We start from the raw sequence: 24571 nt of genomic DNA, 5'->3' as shown, positions 1-24571 counted from the left end.
TCCCTGATGTATTTAACCCTTAAATATGTGTTCAATTTTTTAAGCACTTTGACATGCCTCACACTGCTCTGCCACATTACAGTCTGCCTCCAGTCATTGTTTAAACTCCAAAAAACTCATCTCTGATTTCCACGCTCTACACATCTATCACTGCAGCTCAAACACACCAGCTCACCTATGACTCAGACACTGTAAAACTGCTCTACACTACACTTTGACAAGTTGTGATACTGTAGTAAGTCACATACACATGTTCAAACCAGAAACTGATTCTAAAGCAGAATAATGATGCAGAAAGCCTGATCTGTGAGGCATGGACACAGGTAGGGCTGGGCCAGTTGGAAAAAATATTTCATTGCAATTAAATTGGTGCTTTATTTTCTAAAAGTCAAACTTTGTTTCAATATTTACTGTGTAATAGATTTAAAACATGGGATGGAGCATTACTTAAATGCTTTTGGTATAAAGCAACCAGAGATGTTATTGTTTATCAGTTAATCGATTAACTGCTGTTAATATTTTAACAGGAGGATGTGCATGTCACAAAGGGCTCTAAACTTTCACTGTAGTACCTGGTTTAATCACCAATTGGAGGCTCTTACTGTATCATGGCAGCCACTCGATGAGACAGCCAGTCGAACTACTGGCAGTTGAGTGCTTGGACACAGAGAGCATTTTGTGAGTTTAGCTATTGAAGTGCTACCATGGGAGAAGACTTCTGGACCCTGAAGGCCTGAGCTCTCATTTTGAAGGCAAGTCGACATGTCTTTAAAACAGCATCAGAGTGGTCCAGTGGCTGATTATCTGTCACATGACATAAGTAGTTAGAGCAGGTTATGATTTTTTTAATTATCAATACACTGCCCTTCAAAAGTTTGGAGTCACCCAGACAATTTCATTCTTTCTATGAAAACTCACACTTTTATTCATGTTCCAACTTAATCGCAAAAGGGTTTCCTAATCATCAGTTAGCCTTTCAACACCATTAGCTAACACAATGTAGCATTAGAACACAGGAGTGATGGTTGTTGGAAATGTTCCTCTGTACCTCTATGGAGATATTCCATTAAAAATCAGCTGATTCCAGCTAAAATAGTCATTTACCAGATTTACAATGTCCATACTGTATTTGTGAATGTATGTTATGTTACGTTATGTTGACAAAGCACAACAGAGTGCGGCTAGTGGGGTGATTTATGCATTATGAGACTACACAGGCAATCAATAGAAACACCCCGTTTTGCTATTTTTATTGCAACAACTGATGATGTAGAAATTGTGCTTAAGGATTCCATTATGAGTAATGAAAACTCTTCAAATTTTGAATCCTGTAAAGCAACAGCAACTTCTTACAACTTTAATAAAGTGTACAGAAAGCAAACCGTGAAACTGATAAAAATGTCAATAGAATTTCACAGGATCACACAAGCACTGTGAGGGCACACAGATAGCTCAACAGGTTGATTGGGCGACCCATGAACAGGGGCTATAGTCCCCCACACAGCAGCCTGGGTTCGATTCCTGCTCATAGCCCTTTGTTGCTGGTCTACCCCTCATTCTTCTCCCTATTTTCCTGTCTGCCTCTTCACTAACCTGTCAAATGAAGCCAAAAATGCCACAAAAAATAACTTTAAAAAATTGTGGAAATTACCTCCTCTACCCACCACTGTAATAAATTAAACAATAGCGCCGATAGATATTTCTTCAATAGCAATAAGAAATTTGTTTTGGTAGAATGTTTGATTTCACGTTTCACTTAAGTGCATTAAATGCTACGCACTATGCAGTGGTCCCTCGTCTATCGTAGGGGTTAGATTCCAGAACCTAGCCTGGTGCACTTAGCTTCTTTCTCATTTCCTTTGCCTTTATTTTATTATTTAGATATATTTTATGATCTTCCACCTTTTCTGTGGTGGGAAACATCTTCCTCTGGTGCTGGGTTCGTTTCCAGAAGCCTTAGTAAGCACAGAACATTTGATCGACATTGTAGGGCTTGAAATAAATTCAGTTTTTTACAAAAATTTTACAAAAACACAATACCGCAGAGCAATAGTATGTGCAGCGATCAGACATAGATGTGAAATGGACGAGGCGAGATGCTGAATGCATGCTATACACAGGAGACAGAAGAGACTGATGCTAAGGTCGCTGAGCCAATCACTTTTAATCCGTTGATGCCTATTGTCGCGAATTCACATCATTTCACTTTCATTCAGACTGCAGCCAAGATAACGTATCCATTCCCCCAATGTCAGTTTGTGCATATTCAGTACATACCCTTGGAACCTTTTGCAAGCCCTGGTTTCTCGTAGGACCAGTCAGAGTGGGGCCTAGTTCTTATATATCTGTTATTATTGTTGTATATCTGTTCTATGTGTAATCAACAAATTAACAATCTCCACTTATTTTAGCATCAGCTGGAAAGCAAAAACACACAAAAAATTATTTTTATTTAATTGCAAATAAATTCAGGCGTCAAGGGATTAATATTCTTTTAGTATGTTTTGATTATTTTTTTTAACATGCTTTAATATTTTTTAAATATTGTTTTCAATTTTTTGGGGGGCTAGAACATGTTTATTTTACCGCAAAAATTATTAAAATAATAAATACAGAAAAATACCTATATACTGCAAAATCCCACGATATAGCGAGAACTGTGCGATACAAATGAGATTATACAATTTAAAAGTCTGCAATACAGTGAGACCGCAAAAAGTGAACTGCGATATGGCGAGGGACGACTCTATACCCCAAGCGGGCTCACTTCCTGGCTCAAAAACTACCAATCATACCTTCATAATCAAGCCCCTTTGCTCTAAGTTGCTGTTCCCGTGTATTTCGTGCAGGTCTCTGACATATAACAGTTCACAACTTCAATAATATCAATAGATATTAGTTGAAATTAATTATTTTCATGATTAACAGCTTTATCTCCCCAGCTTTGGCCAGTACAAATAACCAGAAATAGTGTCTAAAAAGGGGCTCTATTTCTTCAAAAAAGGCGGCTTTATATCAAGCTATGACATGCCAACAAAAGGAACATCAAAACAGCTTTGGAAATAGTTGAAATCAGTCCTAATTTGTTGAAATGCAGCAGTTGTGGACAAACACAAACATATACACAGACATATCTCAGCTTTAGTTTTGGCCCCGCTGGATTTCAGTGTTGATACGAGCTGTCACATCCATTATATCTATCCATTGCTTAAATGTTCTAGACTTCATCCTCTATGCAATTTCTCTGTGTACCTGTCTTTCCATCGTTATATCCTTTTTCTATCCATTTATCGTCCCTCACTCTCTCGTGCCCTTCGCTGTTTTCCTGTCCGTCCATTTCCTAATTTAGTTTTTCAAGTTTTTAACTCTTGTCTCCTCGGCCATATGTCTCCATGCTACCCCCCCACCACCACCACCACCACCACCACCACCACCACTACCGCCCATTTTTCACATGTCTGCCGCTTGTCTCTTTTCTCTCCGTCTTTCTCCGCTTTTCTATCACTCTCTCTCCTCTGCTGATCCCTCTGGCTGATCCTCAAAGGGAACCGAGAGAGTGAGTGGGACTTAAAAGAGAGAGAAGCGCTGTGCTCTACCCAGCAAGGTCGTCCCTTGCTCGACTGAAACGCAGCGAGGAAAAAAAAAAACACAACACACACACAACACAGGGGAAAGGAGAGCTTTTCCCTCTCTCTCATTTTCTCTTTCCTCCACCTCTCTACTCTTCTCTCCCATCACTCCTGAGTTGTTTGATATCTCACTTTTACTCTCCTTCAGCAGGGGCTCGGATCTAAGAGCTCTGAATGCAGACTCGTAAGCCCCCTGAGCTACAGTGTTATACCTCTATTTCTATTCCCTCTTCCTCTCTCTTTCTTGCTCTCTCTGTTACTTTTTCTTCTTCTGTCTTCAAACAGACCATCACTGTAATGTTTTCTGCCTTACAGAGCGGCAAGGGGGAAATAAAAATATGTTGAAATACCCCAACAGACACCCACATTTTTACCAATAATGTACAGTGTACGTAGACTGTTGCATCGGCTCCTCTGTCAGATTTGACTGTTCCACTGTTGCTTCTTTTTCTGTAGCAATTATTGATTAGGAGAACTGTTATTCTAAAGGCTTAGAGGTTTACCTGCTTAAGATTCAGTGTTCATTTGTTATATAATGTTTTACGGGATGCACAGAAGAAAATATAATGTGAAAGGCATGGTGTTACGCTGCGTATCTCTTCTGCTTTTCCCTCCCTACTCATTTAAACTAGCTGTTAAGTGTTAAATAGATGTAGACATTTAGAGAGCTTTTTTTTTTTAAATGCAAGCTTTGGAGGCGTTTTGCACAGAATTTGTTGTCAAGCCAAATCACATCTTTAATAATTTGTGTTGTAGTGGAGGTCATGATGTGATCAGGCCTAAAAATGTGGGATTCAAGTAAGCCAGTGAAACAGAGCGGTAATGAAAAAGGCGCAGAAGTATGGTCACTGGGATCAAGTGGGTCAGCTGGGAATGTGTTTTCTTGCATGTATATACACAGTGCAATTAAAGATATGAGCAGCTATTGGTCTGGGCAGAGATTTTCTGAAGCTGCATATCAAACATATCTGTCCCTGTGGATTTCTTAACATCAGTCTCACACTAGGCATCAAAATATTTCTGCCAAGCTAACATGGATTACATTATCCTTCTGTGGCTTCAGGCAGCAGTGTTTTTGCTTCATTTTTTAAATCATTTTTGAAGATTTGTATGTAACAATAAATTAAGGCTTTCTTCACTTGATGGCCTGAATAGAAGTGACCGTCAATCACTGTTAATTATTGTAGCTATTGTGACTTTACTGGGTATGTTAAATTTGCATTTTCCACTTCCATTGTAGAGATTTATGGAATTGAGGGGTCGCACAAAACATAGTATATCGGAGCAATAAGCACATGCTCCACGCAGTGCTGCCTTCCAAAACACATGATTGCATGAATTATTCATCAAGTTAGATCTTGAGCCAGACTAAAAACTATATGCAAAAATTAGCTGCCTGAAAGATTTATCACAATAAAATCTTTCAATATTGATAATAATTGATAATTACAAGTTAACTGTTTTAACAGAAAGCACAGAAAAAAAATCCTTTGAATTTGGATTTAATCACTTTACTGCAGTTGTTAAGGTACACAGGTAATAATTTAGTTGTTAACAAAATGGTGGAAAATCAAATAAATACAACCAGTGGATATATGTATAACCTCATTTTGATACACACTACCGTTCAAAGGTTTGGAGTCAACCAGGCAATTTCATGTTTTCATTGAAAACTCACACTTTTCAATGCACAAGCCAAACCCCTGCAACTATACAGAGGAGTAATGCTCCTCACTTGTGGGTTTTTTTCTTTGCACTATTTTGTATCACTGTACCGTTCAAATCAAATGCTTCGCAGGAAAGGCACTGCAACGTAGCTGCAACTTCATCTAGCAAAATAAAAGGATATTTGATTAAAAAAGAAGCTGTAAAATACCACTTCCTGCATCAAAATGAAGGAACTGACACACTCTTTGACTAACTGTGCTACATTATATCTTTAATTTAGCACTTTGAGATTTTGCCTAAATGAAAAATGCATTAAAAAACATTTATTATTATATTATATATTAATATTATTGTGTTTAAATTAGCTAACTTATTCATGTGCTAACATAACTGCACAAGGGTTTCCTAATCATCAATTAGCTTTTCAACACCATTAGCTAACACAATGTAGCATTAGAACACAGGAGTGATGGTTGCTGGAAATGTTCCTCTGTACCCCTATGGAGATATTCCATTAAAAATCAGCTGTTTACAGCTAAAATAGTCATTTACCACATAAACAATGTCTAGACTGTATTTCTGATTCATTTAATGTTATGTTCATTGAAAAAACTGCTTTTCTTTTAAAAATAAGGACATTTGTAAGTGACCCCGAACTTTTGAACGGTAGTGTACGTTAAATAAAGAAGACGAGTAAAACACAGAGATGCACGGAGAGCAACCAGGGTGAAGTCGCCACACCACACTGAAGTTAAGGTTCAGACTGTCTGACCTGGACCAGGGACCAGATTTCCACACTTGGAGATACCGCCACAGAAGCCACAGAGAGAGCAATGCAGGGTGAAGGGGTTGTCTTCTCGTGGATGTGCTGTTTATGAGAGAATGCTTCAGGTTACATACAACCAAAGTTTTTCTTGTGAGCTGTTTTATCTGTTTGCTCTTTAGTGAAACCATTAAACATTCTGTTTAATGATTTTCTTATTCCTATTTATAAAGTATCTGTCGCCGGGAGATATTGATATCGTTTTATCCTTCAGACCTCCTCAAACAGCCATTTGCATAAGTGAAGTAGAGATCTTCAGCCAGGGATACTTACCATTTGTTGTTACACTGTCAGATATACTTCTTTCTGAACACAAGCCCAAGAAAAACTCTAACAAGGCTGCAAAGAACATGCATAGAGAAATGTAACAGACCATATGTGACCATCCTCATGGTAGCTGGCCAGTCCTAGCTGTGAGTGTAGCTGCCAATTATAGCACACAGCTACCAGCCTTAGTAAGTACCACCTGTGCTGTGGCAGGCTCGAGGAATTCCACTCCTGTACATGATGTCATTGGCAGTGATATTTTTTTAAAAAAAAGTGCGTTTTTGGATGTAACTCAAATTACCTGGTGGCTTTTAAAGCATGTAAACACATATTGTAAAATTATCATTTGCATGAACCCATCAGTAAAAATTCAGTAACAAGATTAGCAAGATTTGTGCCAAATGAAAACATTCCTTCAAGCAGTTACCTGCAGCAATAAAATGCTCATTAGCATGGCTTATTGAGGTCTTGCCTGTAATATTGAAAGATTTGAGTAAATAATGAGATTGTGTCATTGCAGCTCGCATTAGTTTCAGAAAATGTCTGTGTTTAATTTGGCTTGGTAATCATCATCAAGAAGCAAGCGTCGACAAAAACTGAATTCATCCTAATTTTGTGTCTCCTTTTCCAACAGTTTTATAACCAGACTCATCGCTCTTTTCATTTCCACTTTTACTTCTCGTTTACCTGATTGTACTGTGCCCATGAGATGAGTTGGATACATCTCTCCTTCCCCCAGAAAACCTGCTGCATTGCATAAAAGAATCGAGTGGGCACCGTCTCTGCCCCCAAACCAGATTTAGGAGCCCAGAAAAATCAACACAGAGAGACAGTTTTAGGCTGCAGTGCACTAATGTTTGTGTATCTGCATTTGCCTTTAGGTGCCTGTGTGTGTGTGCGCACATGCTTTCCTGCCTGCTGATGTGTGTGAGAATGTGTGTGTGCATGTGCCTGTGTGGGTGTACAGTTTGTGTGTCCCTTCTCCAGGGTCTGTAGAGGTGTTTTATAGCCTTTGAAAATCTTTGCATTTCCATCAGATATTTTTCAAGGTTTTGTGAACATCTTGTCACAGTCAGAAATTGTCAGTCTGATAAAATAAATTCACCACTAACCCAGCAAACCCACTTGACAGTCTTAGATGTCAGTGCAGACACTTCTCTCACTCTGAGCAGCTCGAAGCGCGCTGCCACTTCTTCCTCCTCCTTGTCTCCTTGAAGACTTGTGCATTATGTGTTTTCTATAAGTCTGTGTGAAGTGAGTTTTTTTGATGCTGCTGTGTTATTGGACCGAGGCTTTCCTTAATATCCAGGTTCTTCTGCCATCACTGAGATAAAGCATATGAGAGGTGTCTTTGTTAAATGTCTGCACTGAAGTTGCAAAATTAAATGATACCAGCTTTGATTTTTAAAAAGATACTGTAAAGAGACAAAAATATGTAAATGCACAATTGAAAATTTACAAATGGATTTGGGAATTTAGCAACAGTTTCTAATAAATGTGTTCTACATACACACTGATCAGCCACAATATAATGACCACTGGTAGGTGAAGTGAATAACAATGATCATCTTTTTATAATGCAGTGTTCTGCTGGGAAACCTTGAATCTTGACATTCTTGTGGATGTTTTACATGTACCACCTAAACACTGCAGGTAAAGCAATCCCCCTCTGCCCACCCCCATTGCAACAGCAATACTTTATACCAGTTTCCATCCTCAGCAGGACAATGCACCCCAACACACTACAAAAACTGCTCAGGAGTGGCCCAGGGAACAGTGACAGAGCTAAAGTGTTCGCCCGGGTTCCATACTCCCCAGATCCAAATCTTATTGAGGATCTGTGGGATGTACACTTGAACAAACATGTTCAGGATAAGCAGTGCTTAATATAATAGAAACCATCCATCCTCTATACATCGCTTTATCCTCACTAGGGTTGCAGGGGGTGCTGGAGCCTATCCCAGCTGACTCGGGCGAAGGCAGGGGACACCCTGGACAGGTCACCAGTCTGTCGCAGGGCTACATACATAGACGAACAATCACACTCACATTCACACCTACGGGCAATTTAGAGTAGTCAATTAACCTCAGCATGTTTTTGGACTGTGGGAGGAAGCCGGAGTGCCCGGAGAAAACCCACGCATGCTCAGGGAGAACATGCAAACTCCATGCAGAAAGATCCCAGGCCCACCCCGGGATTTGAACCAGGGATCTTCTTGCTGCAAGGCGAAAGTGCTAACCACTACGCCGCTGAGCAGCCATAATAGAAACCATATTTGGTAAAACCTTAGTTAGCATTTACTTACCAGGGACTGATCGAGGCTTCTCTTCTGGGGAGTTGTCGTGTCAAATATTTTTATATACTAAGACAATGGTATCACCTTTTTCCAAATGAGCCCTATGAATTCTCTAATGTACAGTAACCCAAGTCATACAAACTGAAAGATTCTGGTGTTTGTGTAGGACTCTAAAAGGGGTTTCTGTATGGTGTTCAAATGTTTGTCTGCATTCATAATCCTACTAGGAGTTCAGTCTCACCATTAGTAAGTAGCTTAGGGGCACGGACATATCAAATTTCGAGAATCTTAAATAATCTACATAATATTTAGATTATTTCTTGTGTCATGTTTTATTTAGCTATCAAATGTAAAACAAAATTTGACTCTGCAAGCACGATTTCTAATTGTTGCAATAAAAACTGGAAAACGGAGTGTTTTTATTGATTGTCTGTCTTGTTCTTGTAGTCTCACAAAATATAAATCACATAGGGGATGGAGGAACATGAGAATTATTACTATGATCCAACAAAATCTTGTCTTTCGTTTCCAGCACTATGACTCTGTCGTGCCTTGTCAAAAGCCATAAAATGCACTACCGTTCAAAAGATTGGGGTCACTTAGAAATGTCCTTATTTTTGAAAGAAACATTTTTTCAGTGAAGATAACACTAAATTAATCAGAAATCCAATCTTGACATTGCTAATGTGGTAAATAACTATTCTAGCTGGAAACAGCTGATTTTTAATGGAATATCTCCATAGGGGTACAGAGGAACATTTCCAGCAACCATCACTCCTGTGTTCTAATGCTACATTGTGTTAGCTAATGGTGTTTAAAGGATCATTGATGATTAGAAAACCCTTGTGCAATTATGTTAACACATGAATGAAAGTGTGAATTTTCATGGAAAACATGAAATTATCTGGGTGACCCCAAACTTTTGAGTGGCAGTGTAAGTGTTTTCTTTTTGAAGAGTCAGTGAATGAAATGCGGTTTGTCTGTTAAGTAGAAAGGTGCTGTCAATTCACCCGGTCATGAGCACCATCCCTATTGTGAAATACAATGGCTAAGGCCGGTAAAAGGGTTGAATAAGTCATTCTTGCCCTCTTGCCCTTCCTTTTCATATTCTAGTGAGTGTGTAATGGTTGTGCCTGAAGCTTTGATTAATCTGTTGTTAACTAAATGAATAAGGAAAAGAGAATCCAAGTAATTTCACCACTGACGCCAAGATGGCCACCTCATAAAGAAAGGTTACTGACTCCTATTGCCGTGGGCCAAAGGTGGCTTGTCCAGTCACAGAGGAAGAATAGGACATTATTTAGTCCGCACAGTCAACAAGCAGACTCATGTGGGCCTCTGAGGACCCTCCAGGCTTTTGGAAATGAAGAAGGCAATCAAAATGGAAATGTTTGCTGCCTTTGAAAGTACATTTGAATCCCAAACAGTTCTTCTTGGCCTCATCTTTGGCTTTGATAATGAATCATGGCTGCCCTCTTTCCAATTGAGCCTTTATCTGCTCTCACGCTGTCACAGCACTGCCACACACATCCTCTCATTCACACACACACGCACACACACACACACACACACACACACACACACACACACACACACACACACACACACACACACACACACAACCAACCACACAAAAACAAACAAACTGAGCTTCGTCACCATCCACCTGAGTCACAGAGGATAATCTCTCCGGTTGATGAAGTCACAGGCAGCCCCGTCACTGTACAGCATGAGTGTCTGTGTGTTTACATGCGTGCATGTACACAGTCTACTGTAAATATGTCATACAGTAGGTTGCATTGCTCAGAGGGTTTGTGTTAGGCAGCATGTCTGCATGATGACTCCAGTATGTGTGGGTAGTGTTGAGAGCAGTGTCACAAGTGGAGACAGAAGCGGGGACTCTTCAGGGTGCCACTTGGAAAGTAAAACACCATTATGTCTAGATTCTGAGCCCACCCACAGGAAGCTCAGTTTAAATCACTTTAAAGCTAACGCTGGCATTCTGATAACACGGTCACAGTATTAAAGATACAGTACCATTCCATTAACATCCCACCAAATGTTGGCTGTGTTTTAGAAATTAAAACATGTGTATTGTATGTACACATATCTCAACATGACCTAGATTGAACATGTGCATACATATTTCCATTAGTCATTTTTGAACTCCGCACCAACAGCATATAACTTTGGTCAGTGTTCTCTCAGCCCACTAGGGGATCTCCACTGTTATAACACCCAAAGGTCAGTCTGCTAGTCATGGGGACTGCTGCCACTCAGCCTGTAGACATTTTATTTCATGTGTGACTCTGGAGAACCTTTGTTGAATCTCAGAAAATAACCTTGATTATATCATCAAAGTTATCACACGTGGGGCTTGAGGACCGCAAATTTCTAACAGGAAGTGTGTGTTTCATACTTGGGGTGTGGGATTGTAAGACTCAGGTGGGGAGTGTCTAATAATAGATGCTACTAGTTGCATTGTGGAAACTGTTGGTCGAGTTTTGACATTTTTTCTCATCTATACCACACTACAGCCTCTAAATACATAAAAGTGCTTGTCATAGGTTTCTGACCGGTAGATCATGCCTATTCAGAGAATATGGGGGTAAAAAAATTTTTTGAAATGCAGCAAAATTTCAAAGGATGCTTTTCATTTTAGTGTAGCAGAAACTGAAAACTGAACAGTTATGAAACAGATCATTAACTTAAATAACTTCAGTTTATTTCAAGCTATCATATTTTATATTGATGTGTCCGTTGTAGATCTTTGTGTTACGCTAACTTTACAATCTCCCCCTCTGTTGTAGGTGTGAACATTAAAGAAGGAGTGCACAACACATTGTATATTAAGACAACATTCACTCCCTGCAACTTTAAAAAAAAAAGATTTTTACATGATAAATTGTGTCAGTTTGATGCTTGGCCTTATTTATTGGAACCAGAGTACACAGACCAGGAGCTAAGACAAATGGAGGCAAGACACTGTCACTGCTGTTCACTGTCTGGTCAGATGTTGTTATAAACTATATATTTCTCTGTTTAGATAACCCTGAAAAATTGTTTTTTCTGTCGGTTTTAAATGGAGAACAGATTCTCTTGCAAACCCATGATAAGTCAGGTTTCAATAATTACTATGTTAGTTTTCACTTAATGAATAAAATCAAAGTGTTGATGAGTGGTTTGCACTCCTCACAATAAATCTGGTTTTATTCTTTACATATATATGTGAGGCTCCACAAGAGTAAGTATGTTCTGGATTTTAACGGATGGGTCCAAGGGAAGCACAGAATGTGTATCTGCACAGCGACTACACTACAGTGGCAATAATGTGCATGCTCTGCAGCAGTGTGCATGCTTCAAATACATAGATATAACCGGATTCATATGCAATGAACAAAGTCCTCCAAGTGGACTCCAGCGGACTAGAAAGGTCGTCTATAAACAACTGTCCTTGGTGTCTGCAGCTTTCTGTGTGCACATCCAGAAAGGGAGTTCAATAAATACTTGAGAGGATCCTGGATATGAACCCACCCATAGGCTGAGTGTCATGTCAGGAAAAAAATGGCCTGAAACCCTAGACAAGCTCATTTCCAATGTTCTAGACCTTCTCAAATTCTAAAATTTGGAAGTTTTAGATGTTGGTTTAGGAGGCCAATGTCTAATCAGCCTTCATTCAAAGGAGTGTTCCAGGGGCAAAAACCACTGAAATCCAAATGCAGCACATTTGTTCAGTTGCCTGCCATTGATACAAATGAATGACAAACACACCACCATCTATTTTGTGGCTCTGTCCGCATTTCCATCTGAATGATATGGAGCTATTCTTAGATCTGTGGGAGGATAGATGGGCATCATTTAGATTTCATTTTCAAAGGCTTCTTCCCTCATTGCTGTAAGCCATTTTCAATCGACCATTTGTTGGTGCACAGCAAAATGCACAGGCTAATGCTAATTATGTGCACAAAGCCTACTGTAAATGGTGGGTTTGGAGTTCTTGAGAAAAGGACTTTGACAATGAAAATGGCTCCATGACATCTTTCTGTGTGAATAGGGCCTTATTAATATTCAGCTGAGCCTCAGTTCCAAGAAGATGTTAACATATTTCAATCTCTGTCCATGGGTGTGATCATAATCTTTATCTAATTTTAACAACCTCGGACTATCAGTTCACACTTCTCTATGTTACATGATGAGCTGTTTCTTTTAGCATGAGAACATTTTATTTATTATTGAGATGTTTAAGCCCGTGTGCTTATGTGTGGTCACAGTGTCTATTCATCGTTGACCTTTTCCTGACCTCTATGAAGACATCAGTTTTCCCATAAACATGTGTGGGCCTTGGTCATGACAGGAAGGTGGAGAGCATCAGAATGTACTCCACCTTCCTCCTCATTACTCCCACAGTCTTTTCTTGCAATTGGAACTTTCAGTATTGTGCAAATCTCAGTGTTCCGTTTATGTCACTGCCTTTCTCAGCCCGTTGAAACAAAATGTAAAAAATATTTTAGATGGATGATGTGATAGAATGGGTGGGATCATGACTGTGGTCTGTGACTCACTATGTATGTTTCACCTTTACTTGGTCACAATTTTCCCATCATCGTCTTTCTGGCCAACTGATAAAGAAGCCCAAAGGCCTGCATTGCGGCATATGTGATCTTTGACATTTGACATGATGTTGCATGATGCATGCTATTTACATACATCATCTGTGCTTAACCCAACCACTTGAGCTTTTGCTTTTAAAAAGACGTAACAGCGTTTCTCGATGTCCTGTGACTGTTCTGCTATAATGAAGAATGTGATATAAATAGAAAGCAGCAGAAGAAATACCCCCCTCTGTCTTAAAATGAGCATTAAAAGCCAATAAGCAGTTTCTTAAGACCTTTAACCCATCCTCAGGGTATTCCCTCTGTTTTTGCCCCAGATCAGAAAAAAATGAGGGAGTGACTACTCCAGTTGGTTAGTCACTGGAGAGCTGCAGCAGCAGATTTCCTGATTAAACAACCATGCACTAATCACTAATGGAGCTGTAGTGCAGGATTAAATCAGGAGCACGTCAAAATAATAATTGAACAAGTGAAGGAGAATGACGAGAATGCCACAGGCGTGACTCAGTCTTTTTAAATCTATAATTCAGGTACATTGCGGCAAATGTTGAGGTGCTCCGTATTGGTTTTTGTTTGCACTGTAGTTAACATTAACCTCTGTAAAGTCACATGAAGTCCAGCATTGAGCCTGAACAACCATTAAATATAGAATAATCTGCCTTAAATTGAACTACATTGGAAACAGCTTAACTGACCATGCATAAATATAGCATAAAATAGCGTTTTATATATATATATATATATATATATATATATATATATATATATATATATATATACACACACACACACACACACATATATGTATATATATATAATATACAGTAATATTGACTATTGACTATATAACTGTTGTCTTCTTTTTATCCAATCAGTGCTCTGGGAGGCTCCTCTGCGCTTCATATCCCAGCATTTCCCAGTGGAGGATGCCTAATTGATTATGTCCCTCAAGTGTGTCAGTTACTCACCAACAAGGTAAAAATGTTTGCTTTAACTCATTTTACTTCTTCTGGTTAGATGTTCTATATGTGTGTTTATTATTTTAGGTTATTTGTAACCTTTAATGCATTGATATTTTAAGGAGAAGGTTCCATACTCATGTGGGTGTGTGACAGGTATACGAATCATTTATGGCATATTTGTAAGCCTTGGTGCAGCAAAGCATGCATCCACTGAGGGATGTCTTTTTTCAAGCTGTGTGTGTATTCATGCACGTGTGTCTGGCATCTGCCAACGTGGGCGTACTGGCCAACCTCCATAGGCTATCTGAGTGCTCCTTGGCCTCCGCAGGTTGACAAGTAGATATGCAGTGTGGACACGATGTAATGCCATTTCCCTCAAGGCAACTGCCCATCCCCCGCACTCTCACACACAGGCATAAACATAATGCACACAGATACCCTCCATCTCTTTCTGTTCACCTGGAATATGACCAGCCTACTCAGAGTGTCTGGAACACTTGTGTCCCTACCTGACCTTCATGTCTCAAATGGTTCAAGTCTAGTATTGTCAGAGCGTCTTTCCACTTCCCAAAAAGAGGCCATGGCCTGCAAGCTTGGAAAGGCATGTTCAAAAGCAGCGGCAATAGCAGATAAGGAGAGAGGGACTTAAGGAAGGAATCTTGTTCGGAATGTCACTATTTCTATTTTAAAGCACAAGTACATAATGTTCAGTGTCAGACATCTACTACTTCTAACCCAGATTCTTCTCATTGATTACAAGCAAGGACACTGGCTCCTTCAGTATGCAAAGTGTAATCAGTACAAAGCCTGCTGGATTGATGGACAACTGCTGTTTTGAAACAGCTTTGCTGGATTATTCAGACTTTATGAATTGATAACACTGCAAAGAACAGCTTGCTCCCTTCACAGCAGTGTACATAGCACTGCAGTAATGCATTAAAACAGCATTTAAACTGGTCAAAAAGGAAATATTCAACGTGAAATTTAAATTAAACATTTTAGTTTAGAAATACAAAAGCATTTATAAAACAAATGTGGAAGCACTTTTATCTGACACCACTGAAATGTATTCTGACTCACCAGATATAGACTGCTGGTATAAGCCCGCTTTTGACTGCACATTTCACATGGTTTTGTCTTCCCTTTTTGCTATCTATGTGTTTCCACTTTTCTATTTGTTTCACTGTGGAAAACAACAACAATATCAACTTCCAAGAAGCAATCTACCATGCTGAAAATTTCAAGTTTTACCAAAGGTTTGGATTATGCAATTAAGGGCAGAAGATCATCACTCTATCACAGAGCTAGATATAGAGACAAAAAAGCACCCTCGCATTCACATCTACAGACAATTTAGAATCACCAATTAACCTCAGCAGGAGGAGGCTAGAGTACCTGGAGAAAACCCACGCATGCTTAGGGAGAACATGCAAGCTCCATGCAGAAAGATCCCAGGAAGGCAAGGACGTGAACTGGAGATCTTCAAGCTGCATGGCATAAGTGCTAACCACCACGTCACTGTGCATCCCCAAGACTATTGTGATTAATGTAAAAAAAAATACATTTCAGAAATGAACAGCATCATATCCATACACTTGCATATTGCATGTTATAATTAGTATTCTGTTTTTGCATCGTTTGTTCAAATGGTCACATGTATATAGTAAATAACAGGGGACCCAGAATAGACCTCTGGGGAACCCCACAAAATAGAGGAGGAGAGGAAGAGACAGGTTAGAAATGAACCAATCCAGATCCACAACACTGATGCCAACATAGTATTTCACATGACTCTTTCAACCTCAAAATAGTTTTCTGATGGTAAAGTGTGCAGCAAATGAAAGAAAATATGACTTGTTGTAGCAATAAGCAATGCCTGTTAACGAGTAGAAAACATATGGCTCATTTGTTTGGCAGTAGTAGCATTGAACATTCTTTTGTATTACTTCCAGCCTTCCCCAAAAAAATGACCTTTGTCAGAGTAACTAAAAGTAGTGAGTCGAGTCATTGGAGCAGGAACACTGAGGCTGAAGATGTTGTCAGAGACACAAAGCAATATCCTGCTTCTGTATGTCTATAAATGTTTTGGAGATTTGTCAGCTAAAGCCAAAAAATATAATAAAGAAAACAGAAAAGAAGACATTGTTCTACCATTTCAAACATTGCTGCAGTCTTTGCGAGGACAAGCTGTGCAGTCATTTTGTTCTTTTAACACCATCAGTTATTTCCTCCCACTTATTCCAGATGCTAGGATTGTATTGACAACTATACTGCCACATACCTCAGCTGTGACTGTGACTGTGATTATGCTTGGTGATGGCAGCACCTCGCATCTGCATTGTTCAAAAAAATATATTCATGAGAATGAGCTTGAAGAGCTAATAGACACTGTGACATGGACATACTTGATCAACTCAATCAATTTCAATAAATGAATCCTCAGGCAGGCTTTCTTTGACATGATGGTGGTAAATTAGTTGAGAGTGAGACATTGTGTAATTAATAACAGAATTAGTATTATAAAATGCATCAAATGCTATAACTACTTTTCCCACTTACCTGATTTTTCTTTGTGAGTTCATGATCATGGCTGATCTCCTATGAGAGCACTCTTTTTACAGTGAAGTGGTTCATTTGTTATCAAGGTAATGATTGATGACAGTGTTTAAATTTCTGGCTGCTATACAGTGTATAGACTGGGTTCTAACTGTAGGTGAAGTACTCTCAGAAAACAAAAACAAGAGAAATCACCTTGTGGTTTGATGCATGACTACACTGACACAACTCTTAATAATGGATGAGGAAGATGACCTTTTCATAGGAACAGTGGAGACAACAGGTTGTTTCTGCCGCTGTGATTGCTAAGGAAGCAAACCACAACTATAACAGGGACAAACTTGCACAACTACACTGTAAAGTATTTACTTTTTACTAATACCTTTTTACTGTTACTTTTGACATGCTTGAGATTCATATTGAATTATTTTTCTGATCACAATGCAGGAAATCTATACATCATTTAGCTGTTCCCACGTTACCCTGTAGAGAGTTGTGGAGGGCTTGAAGCTATCCCGCTGATGGGTCTGAGTCCACTTGCACTGCCAGTCCACTGCAGGGTTAGCCCAAAGAGACAACCGTGCACACAAAGACTCACAAGCACAGCAAATTTAGAATCACTAATTAGCCCACAATGTATTTTTTTGGACTGTGGGAGGAAGCTGGAGCACATGGAGAAACCCTACGCAGATACAGAGAACATGCAAACTCCACAAAAAGGCGGCAGATGACAGCAGGTTCGAACCAAGAACTTTTTTTTCCTGTTTGGCAACAATGATAACAAGAAAAGGATTCAGAGAGTGAGGTACTCTGTCAAGGCTGCTCAGTCGTTGTATGATTTCCGACGGATAAGTCCCGATAAGACCGCAACAGGTCAATTTGTAGTAGGATCGCAACCATGTGTTCACTTGTTGTCCTAGCTACAGTGACACCGGGCCCTGTCTCGCAGTGATACAGAAATCTCTGGATCCAGAGAAATCTGTGGATCCAGACTATAAGCTGCATCACTGCCAAAATCTAATCATTTGGTCCTTGTGTCATTTCTGACCTTTCCTGAAAATTTCATCCAAATCCGTTATTCTGTTTTTGAGTAATGTTGCACACCGACAGACAGATTCACAGACAAACATACGCCGATCATTACATAACTCCGCCACGTCCCTTGGCAGAGTAGTAACTACTACCCGACTGTGCAAATTTGTTGAATTATTTTCCAATACTAGCAAAGGTGTCATGTCCATACTGAAGAGATCAGACAAATACTTGAATGTTTTGTATCCAATTTTCCAGTAGTTTTTAGAATATCAGTGACATCTACAGAGCAGTCTGGCAGGGGAGCAGCTTTAGATGACTGAGCCCAAACATCTTTGCATTTGTGTCACGAAAAATTTGTTCAGTTGAGTGCTGCTGTCAAAGTAATGGTGGTGGTACTAAAGAGCACAACACATGAATCATCAGGCTGATTTGTCTATACGGTGACTTCTTCACTGTACATAAGAAAAGAGCAACAAGTTGTGTGAGTGCATTTAGCAGCAGCTGAGTCAAGAATGAGTCATAATATTTCTAATATACTGTGTGTACTTACTCTTTTCATTGTTATGTCATAATGAAAGCTTTGTTTTAATTATTCTGAAATCAAATAGACAGCAATGTCTGAGAATGTGATTGCTGTTTAGTGATTATTCTTTTTGTTGTTCAGGACAGTTTTTATTAAAGATTTGGTTTTTATGTATATAGATCACTGAGATGACAGGAGTTGTTGATATTTAAAATCAGTTTGTACTTCGATGTGTGAATGCCTTTGTGACAGAGAAGAGATTTCTTAATCATGCAACGTTCAGCACTTCTGGCGTTATTGCATCACACTCCCCCCAGACACATGTACAAACACAATAACTGGAAGCAGGGGCGAGGGAGTTATGGGTGCGGGCAGGTTTGAATACCTGCAGAGCAAGATCACCTATCTTGCATCACTCAACCTCCAGGCAGCCAATAGAACGGCTTGGCTGCTAGTCACATTGACAGTGGGGGCAGGAAATCCTTTCTCGGTATGGGTGTGAAAGTTCAATGATCTGCCGTTCCCTTAAAACAGACGCACACACACACACACACACACACACACACACACACACACACACACACACACACACACACACACACACACACACACACAATGTAATTAAATAAACAGCTTATTGAGTATGTGGCCTTGCAGCTTTTGAGAAAACTAAATTGCCGCCTCCACTGTTCCATGTAAACATAATTGAACAGGAGGCTGAGTCACAGTGCGTGTGTCTGTGTTTAAGAGTTCTTGCAGAGATGAGACCCATCATACACACAACTGTGTGTATCAGCGATTACTTCTTTCATCTTTCACAAAACGCCGCCATTCATACATGGTTGATGAGTAATCACAAATATGCAGTCGCAGTGTGTAAGGCAGTACCATCTCCAGCTTCATCATGATATATGCTGCCCTCAAATCACGCCCTCCTCCCTTTAACTGTGTGATTTGGACTGCTGAGGGCTGCAGAATGAATAATCAATGCCTGACTCTTATTTGGCATTCCAGATACACTGACACCAATATCATATTACATTATTACATTACTCTTGCATTGCTGGAGCACAGACTCAGTATTTACCTTTCTGAAGATGTGTGAAACTGCTCTGCTTCCTCCCTCAGTTTCATCTTTAAATTGTTCACATTATCTGCAATTTCCAACATATGTGAGATCTGTTTCCTTACGCAGATACAGAAGATAATTTTTTGCAGCATGGATAGGATGCAATCTGCATAAAATGTCGTGTGTCAGGTTGTCATTTTCAAACTGCCTTAACACTCCTCGCCTTCTGATTGTGACTGATTACAATGTGACCTTTTTAAATGTGTGTAGACTTAAAAAGAGTTTTTTCTACCTGGACTTTGGAAGATGTCTTTCTGATTAATGAATAATGTCATTATTTGACAGTGACATTATTTTTATTTGAAATGTGCCAAGTCAGGACAAAAACTCAGTTTGCATTGCAGTAGATTCAAGACATTCAAGACTGTGTGAATTGCTTTCCATTTAGTGTGCCAGTTCTGTTGGAGTTGTAAGAATAAAATGACAAATACAAACTTTGCATTTTTCATTGATTAATGCTTCAGCTGTTACTGCTGTGAAGGTTCACTGAAACACTACTCTGAGAATTTAGATCCTTTTAATTTTTGTACATTTTTACCTGGGATCTATATCCATTTACCTTTCTTCTCAGCTCAGAAAAATATCTCAATGCAGAGTAAGTTGCTGATGGGGCATACATATTGGGATTTCCCTCACAGCATTTTATGTGATTACTTTTTCTTGCAGTATGGAGAACTGAGGGTCTGGCACATCTGGCTTCTGTCTTTTCTCCAGCCGATTTTGGAGAGGTATAACTCAGTCTGTAGGATGACAGTGGTAATACAGGCCGGAGTTTTATTTGTTGTAGTTACCCGCAGGAATCACTCTCCTCTGTGGCCACAGCTGTTTTGCAAGTCAGGCATCTACAGGTAGCATGTTTTGCAGCAAAAGATTTGCACTTAGTCTGCTGTGGAAAGCAGTAACCACAGGAAAAACACAGAGCTCCTGTGGTGTACATCATCTTAACCAACATTAGATATGGTAAACCATTAAGTGAAATGACTCGTGATCATCCATATATACAGGTAAACACAATAATATATGATTGCAAAGTTAGCATGAACCGTAGAGTCATAACAGCCATGTTGGTTGGAAATAAATCAGGTTTAAATAGATCTGAATTATCCTTTATATATACCTCAAGGCAGTCTGCATGATTTGAGTCAGATAGATTCTAGTTTGTCTCATCTTTCCCTGTACTTCAAATGGACAATCAGAATCCAGCTCTATTCTCAATTAAGGATTGTTCCCATTGCTCTGTTACAGAGCTGCGTACTTTTTATGTAAATTCAAATAGATCGTGTACTGAAGTTTTGTTCTGTGTTCTCTGGTAGTCACCACTTGTCCAGCATAGCCTCAATGCAATAATATATGTGGATCCTGCAAAGGTTTGCTCTTGCTATTTGAACAGAGCGGGTCACCTTCATGGCTGGCTGGCTGACTGCAGGCCTTCTCACCTGCCCAGGATGCTCAACACTCAAATAAGCCCTGAGCTTCTCCTCTTTGGACTTCAAGATAATCATTAATCACACCTGTCAACATGTGCTAAAGACATGCTGGTAGTGTGTTTCCAATAGGAGAACATGTGCTCGTACAGGAAAATGGGTTAGTGTATCCAGAGGTGTCCATGTTCTTCACCTTTTCTGCACTGTATGCTTTTACATATTTCTGAAAACCAGAGAATGCTAGCTGTGGCGTTTGTGTGTTGAAAATTCCCATGATACCAACGCCGACAGCAGCTAATCTTAAACACGTCAATGAGTTCAACAACTACGGCTGAACTTAGTCAGTTAGCTCCTGTTAGGTGGGCCGAAGTACTAAAGCTGCTGCTGTAGACAGGCACAGAGTTTTTAGGTACTGCCTACCTAGTGGCTAGCCAGTTAGGCTAGCTTGTGAGCTTGCAATATTAGTTAGCATCAAAGTGAAGAAGTTTGTATTCTAATGCACATTTTGAAGTATTAGCCCTGCGACAGACTGGAGACCTGTCCAGGGTGTCCCCTGCCTTCGCCCGAGTCAGCTGGGATAGGCTCCAGCACCCCCCGCGACCCTAGTGAGGATAAAGCAGTGTGTAGAGAATGGATGGATTTTGAAGTATTGCATTAGAAAAAGTTGACAAAACTCACCACTCGGGGTGATTCTGGATGTTTTTGAACAAAAGGTTAACATGCTTGGCGGAGAGCTGCACAGTGTCCTGGTGGTTAGCAGCTAGAAGATCCCCAGTTCACGTCCTCGCCTTCCTGGGATCTTTCTGCATGGAGATTACATGTTCTCTCTGTGCATGCATGGGTTCTCTCTGGGTTTTCTGGCTTCTTCCCACAGTTCAAAAACATGCTGAGGTTAATTGATTATTCTCGGTTGTGCGTAGGTGTGAATGTGAGTGTGTTTGCCTCTATGTATAGCTCTGTGATAGACTGGTGAAATGTCCATGTGTCTCCTGCCTTCACTCTAAGTCAGCTGGGATAAGATCCAGCCTATGACCCTGATGAAAATTAAGTGGTGCGAAGATAGTGGATGGATCGATGGATGGATGCTTTGCAGGAGATGAAGACAGATTTTTCAAATAAGCGCTGATGTATCAAACCTTTAATTCATATGACTAATCAACTGTTTTTCTGCTATGATTGTCTTTATCCCCAGACAGAAAAAATAATTACAAATTCCCAGACTAAAAAAACAATTCCTGAATGTTTTTCTTCATTTTTCTCTTGTAAAGGGCTAAAGTTTTTCTTCTTCTTCTTCTTTATCTTCTTCTTCTTCTTCGTAGCCTATACAGCCACTGTCTGAGAACGCAGTTTATTTGCTACAAAGCATTGAATGATGACAAGCTGATTTTTTTTTCTGCAACATTCTCAGCTAGCATGGGCAACCATTGTAATTGAAGTATAAAAAAAATTATTATTTGTTGGTGTTAGAACCATCCAGTTTGTTGCTTCAGAGTTCGGTTTGATGTTGCTGTTGTTTGAGCTACCAGGACCTATTTAGCTAAATCTGCAACAACTGTTAGGATTTGGTAGTTTTTTTAAAGTTTTGGTTATAAAATAAAAATTAACTACAAAGCGGTAAATGAACATTTGATGGTAAGTTTTTTTTTTCACTTATCTTCCAAGTCATTATTTCATTGATGTATTTTAAACAGTAACTTATATTAATATTTATACTTAATGTTGTTATAAATCATTTACTTCTGCTCCCTTTGGTTCCGTAATCCAGAAGACTATCAAATATTTTACACAAACTACCTTAAACCAGGCACTGTAACATTTTTCTGTGAATACAAAACAGAAAGGGTTCGAGCATCTACTTCATGTGCGATCTCCATATAAAACCCGGAACTGGATTGGGGGAATTGTATCAAAATTAATGCAGCACCTTGAGCAGACAGTCTTTTCTTGTTCCATTTGACAAACGCTATGGTAGCGCTGTTAACACCAGCTTATTTGGCTGTCAAGTGGTAAGCTGAAGACTTTGTACTTGTGTGACATTTAAATTTGCCTGTACAAAGATTGCATGTAATGCTACTTTTATACTCTGAGCTGGCTTTAAACTGGAAGCAACTATTAAAAAGTTCACCTCTCCTAATCGCTACCTCCCAGCCACAGCATCCTCCACGTTCTAGCAAGGTTTGTTCTGCTGTGTTACTTTACTGGCAGAATTTGTTCTCGTACTGCTCGTAGACCTGGAGTTGGCTTTGCTTGATTCAGGGCAAGAAAGGCCATGAAATGATGTGGGCAGGACAGTAGATGAGATGCTAAACACAATATTCTGTGTTGATGAGTATGTATGTTGCTGCCAGGTCCTTCTTGCACATCAGCAGTCTGAGACCCATAACCATGTAATCACAATGCCATGCCAGTCTGGGTGGCAGTCTTTATAGCAAGTGGACTCAGCCCTGCCCTCCCAGCCGTCCTGGTTTCCATGCAGCAGGCTGTATGTGCTATTAAAATTTGGCCCACTGCTGGTATTTTGACAAGGTTGCCCAACATGGTACGCTGGCTCTCCAGAGCTAACCAGAGGGCTTAAATTGTGAGGCCACCTCGTAATAAATTACCAAAATAGATACAGCATTTTTGCTTACTGGTAGAGTTGTTGTTTTTAGAACAGATATCAATATCTCCACTGTCAACTCACTTGTTGTTGTAAGGCTTTTTAAAAACTTTTTTATTCACAATTTTGATTAGGAAGAAGTAAAAGTGTGACGTTTTGCTGGATGTTCTCTGTTCTCACTCTGGCCTGGTTATAGGGACAGAGGGACTTGCTGCATTTTAAAAATGCTCCCATGCATCTCTTGCCCATTCACTCCAGGGTTGTTCATGTTGGCCACACTGCTGTGGAGCTGTTACCAGTTGTATATTGTACTGTAACATTTTTTTAGGAAGACAAGAATTTCCTTTGTGATTGATGAAGTTCTACCCTATCAAACTTAAGTGATGTTAAACAACCATTCAGCATGTATAACCAAGTGTTGCCAGGTGTATGATAGCTGCTGTAGGATAATTAAGTACTTTAGCCTCTTCTAAAATACACAGTCAGTAATTCTAAAAAAAAACAAAAACAGATGCTTTGCAGCGAGAAGATCCCCAGTTCACATCCCGGCCTTCCCATGATCTTTCTGCATGGAGTTTGCATGTTCTCTCTGTGCATGTGTGGGTTTTCTCCGTGTACTCCAGCTTCCTCCACAGTCCAAAAACATGCTGAGGTGAATTAGGAACTCTAAATTGTCCGTAGGTGTGTAAGGAATGTGAGTGTGATTGTCTCTCTGTGTAGTCCTGTGATGGACTGGTGACCTGCTCAGGTGTGCCCTGCCTTCACTTTAAGTCAGCTGGAATAGACTCCAGACCCCCGTGACCCTAATGATGATTAGGTGTTTCAATGATGGATGGATGGACAAACCACATTACTATATTACTGTCTGACTTCTGACTGACTGAATCTTTGCTGCATGTCTTTCTCCACAACTGCTATTATTTACGGCAAAATCCCCACAAAAATGATCAAACCCAAAACTAACAGTATAGATTTTTCAATGACAGTGAATTATACAGGGTGTCCCTAAAGTTTGGACACATAGGAAATCTCATTAACTATCATGT

The 24571-nt window shown here is 39.7% G+C and overlaps 1 protein-coding gene across 1 annotated transcript in view; it reads left to right on the top strand.

The window, feature by feature from the left end:
* babam2 (BRISC and BRCA1 A complex member 2) overlaps positions 1-24571 on the top strand; it is a 111452-nt gene that overhangs the window by 77255 nt on the left and 9626 nt on the right. Inside the window, exon 8 of the mRNA XM_051948288.1 lies at positions 14173-14272. Coding sequence (XP_051804248.1) covers positions 14173-14272 — 100 coding nt within the window. The remainder of the gene's footprint in view (positions 1-14172; positions 14273-24571) is intronic.

The sequence above is a fragment of the Acanthochromis polyacanthus genome, chromosome 1 (assembly GCF_021347895.1).
Source record: "Acanthochromis polyacanthus isolate Apoly-LR-REF ecotype Palm Island chromosome 1, KAUST_Apoly_ChrSc, whole genome shotgun sequence".
NCBI lineage: Eukaryota > Metazoa > Chordata > Actinopteri > Pomacentridae > Acanthochromis > Acanthochromis polyacanthus.
The sequence above is the reverse complement of the archived record's forward strand: the minus strand, read 5'-3'. Positions and strand labels throughout refer to the sequence as shown.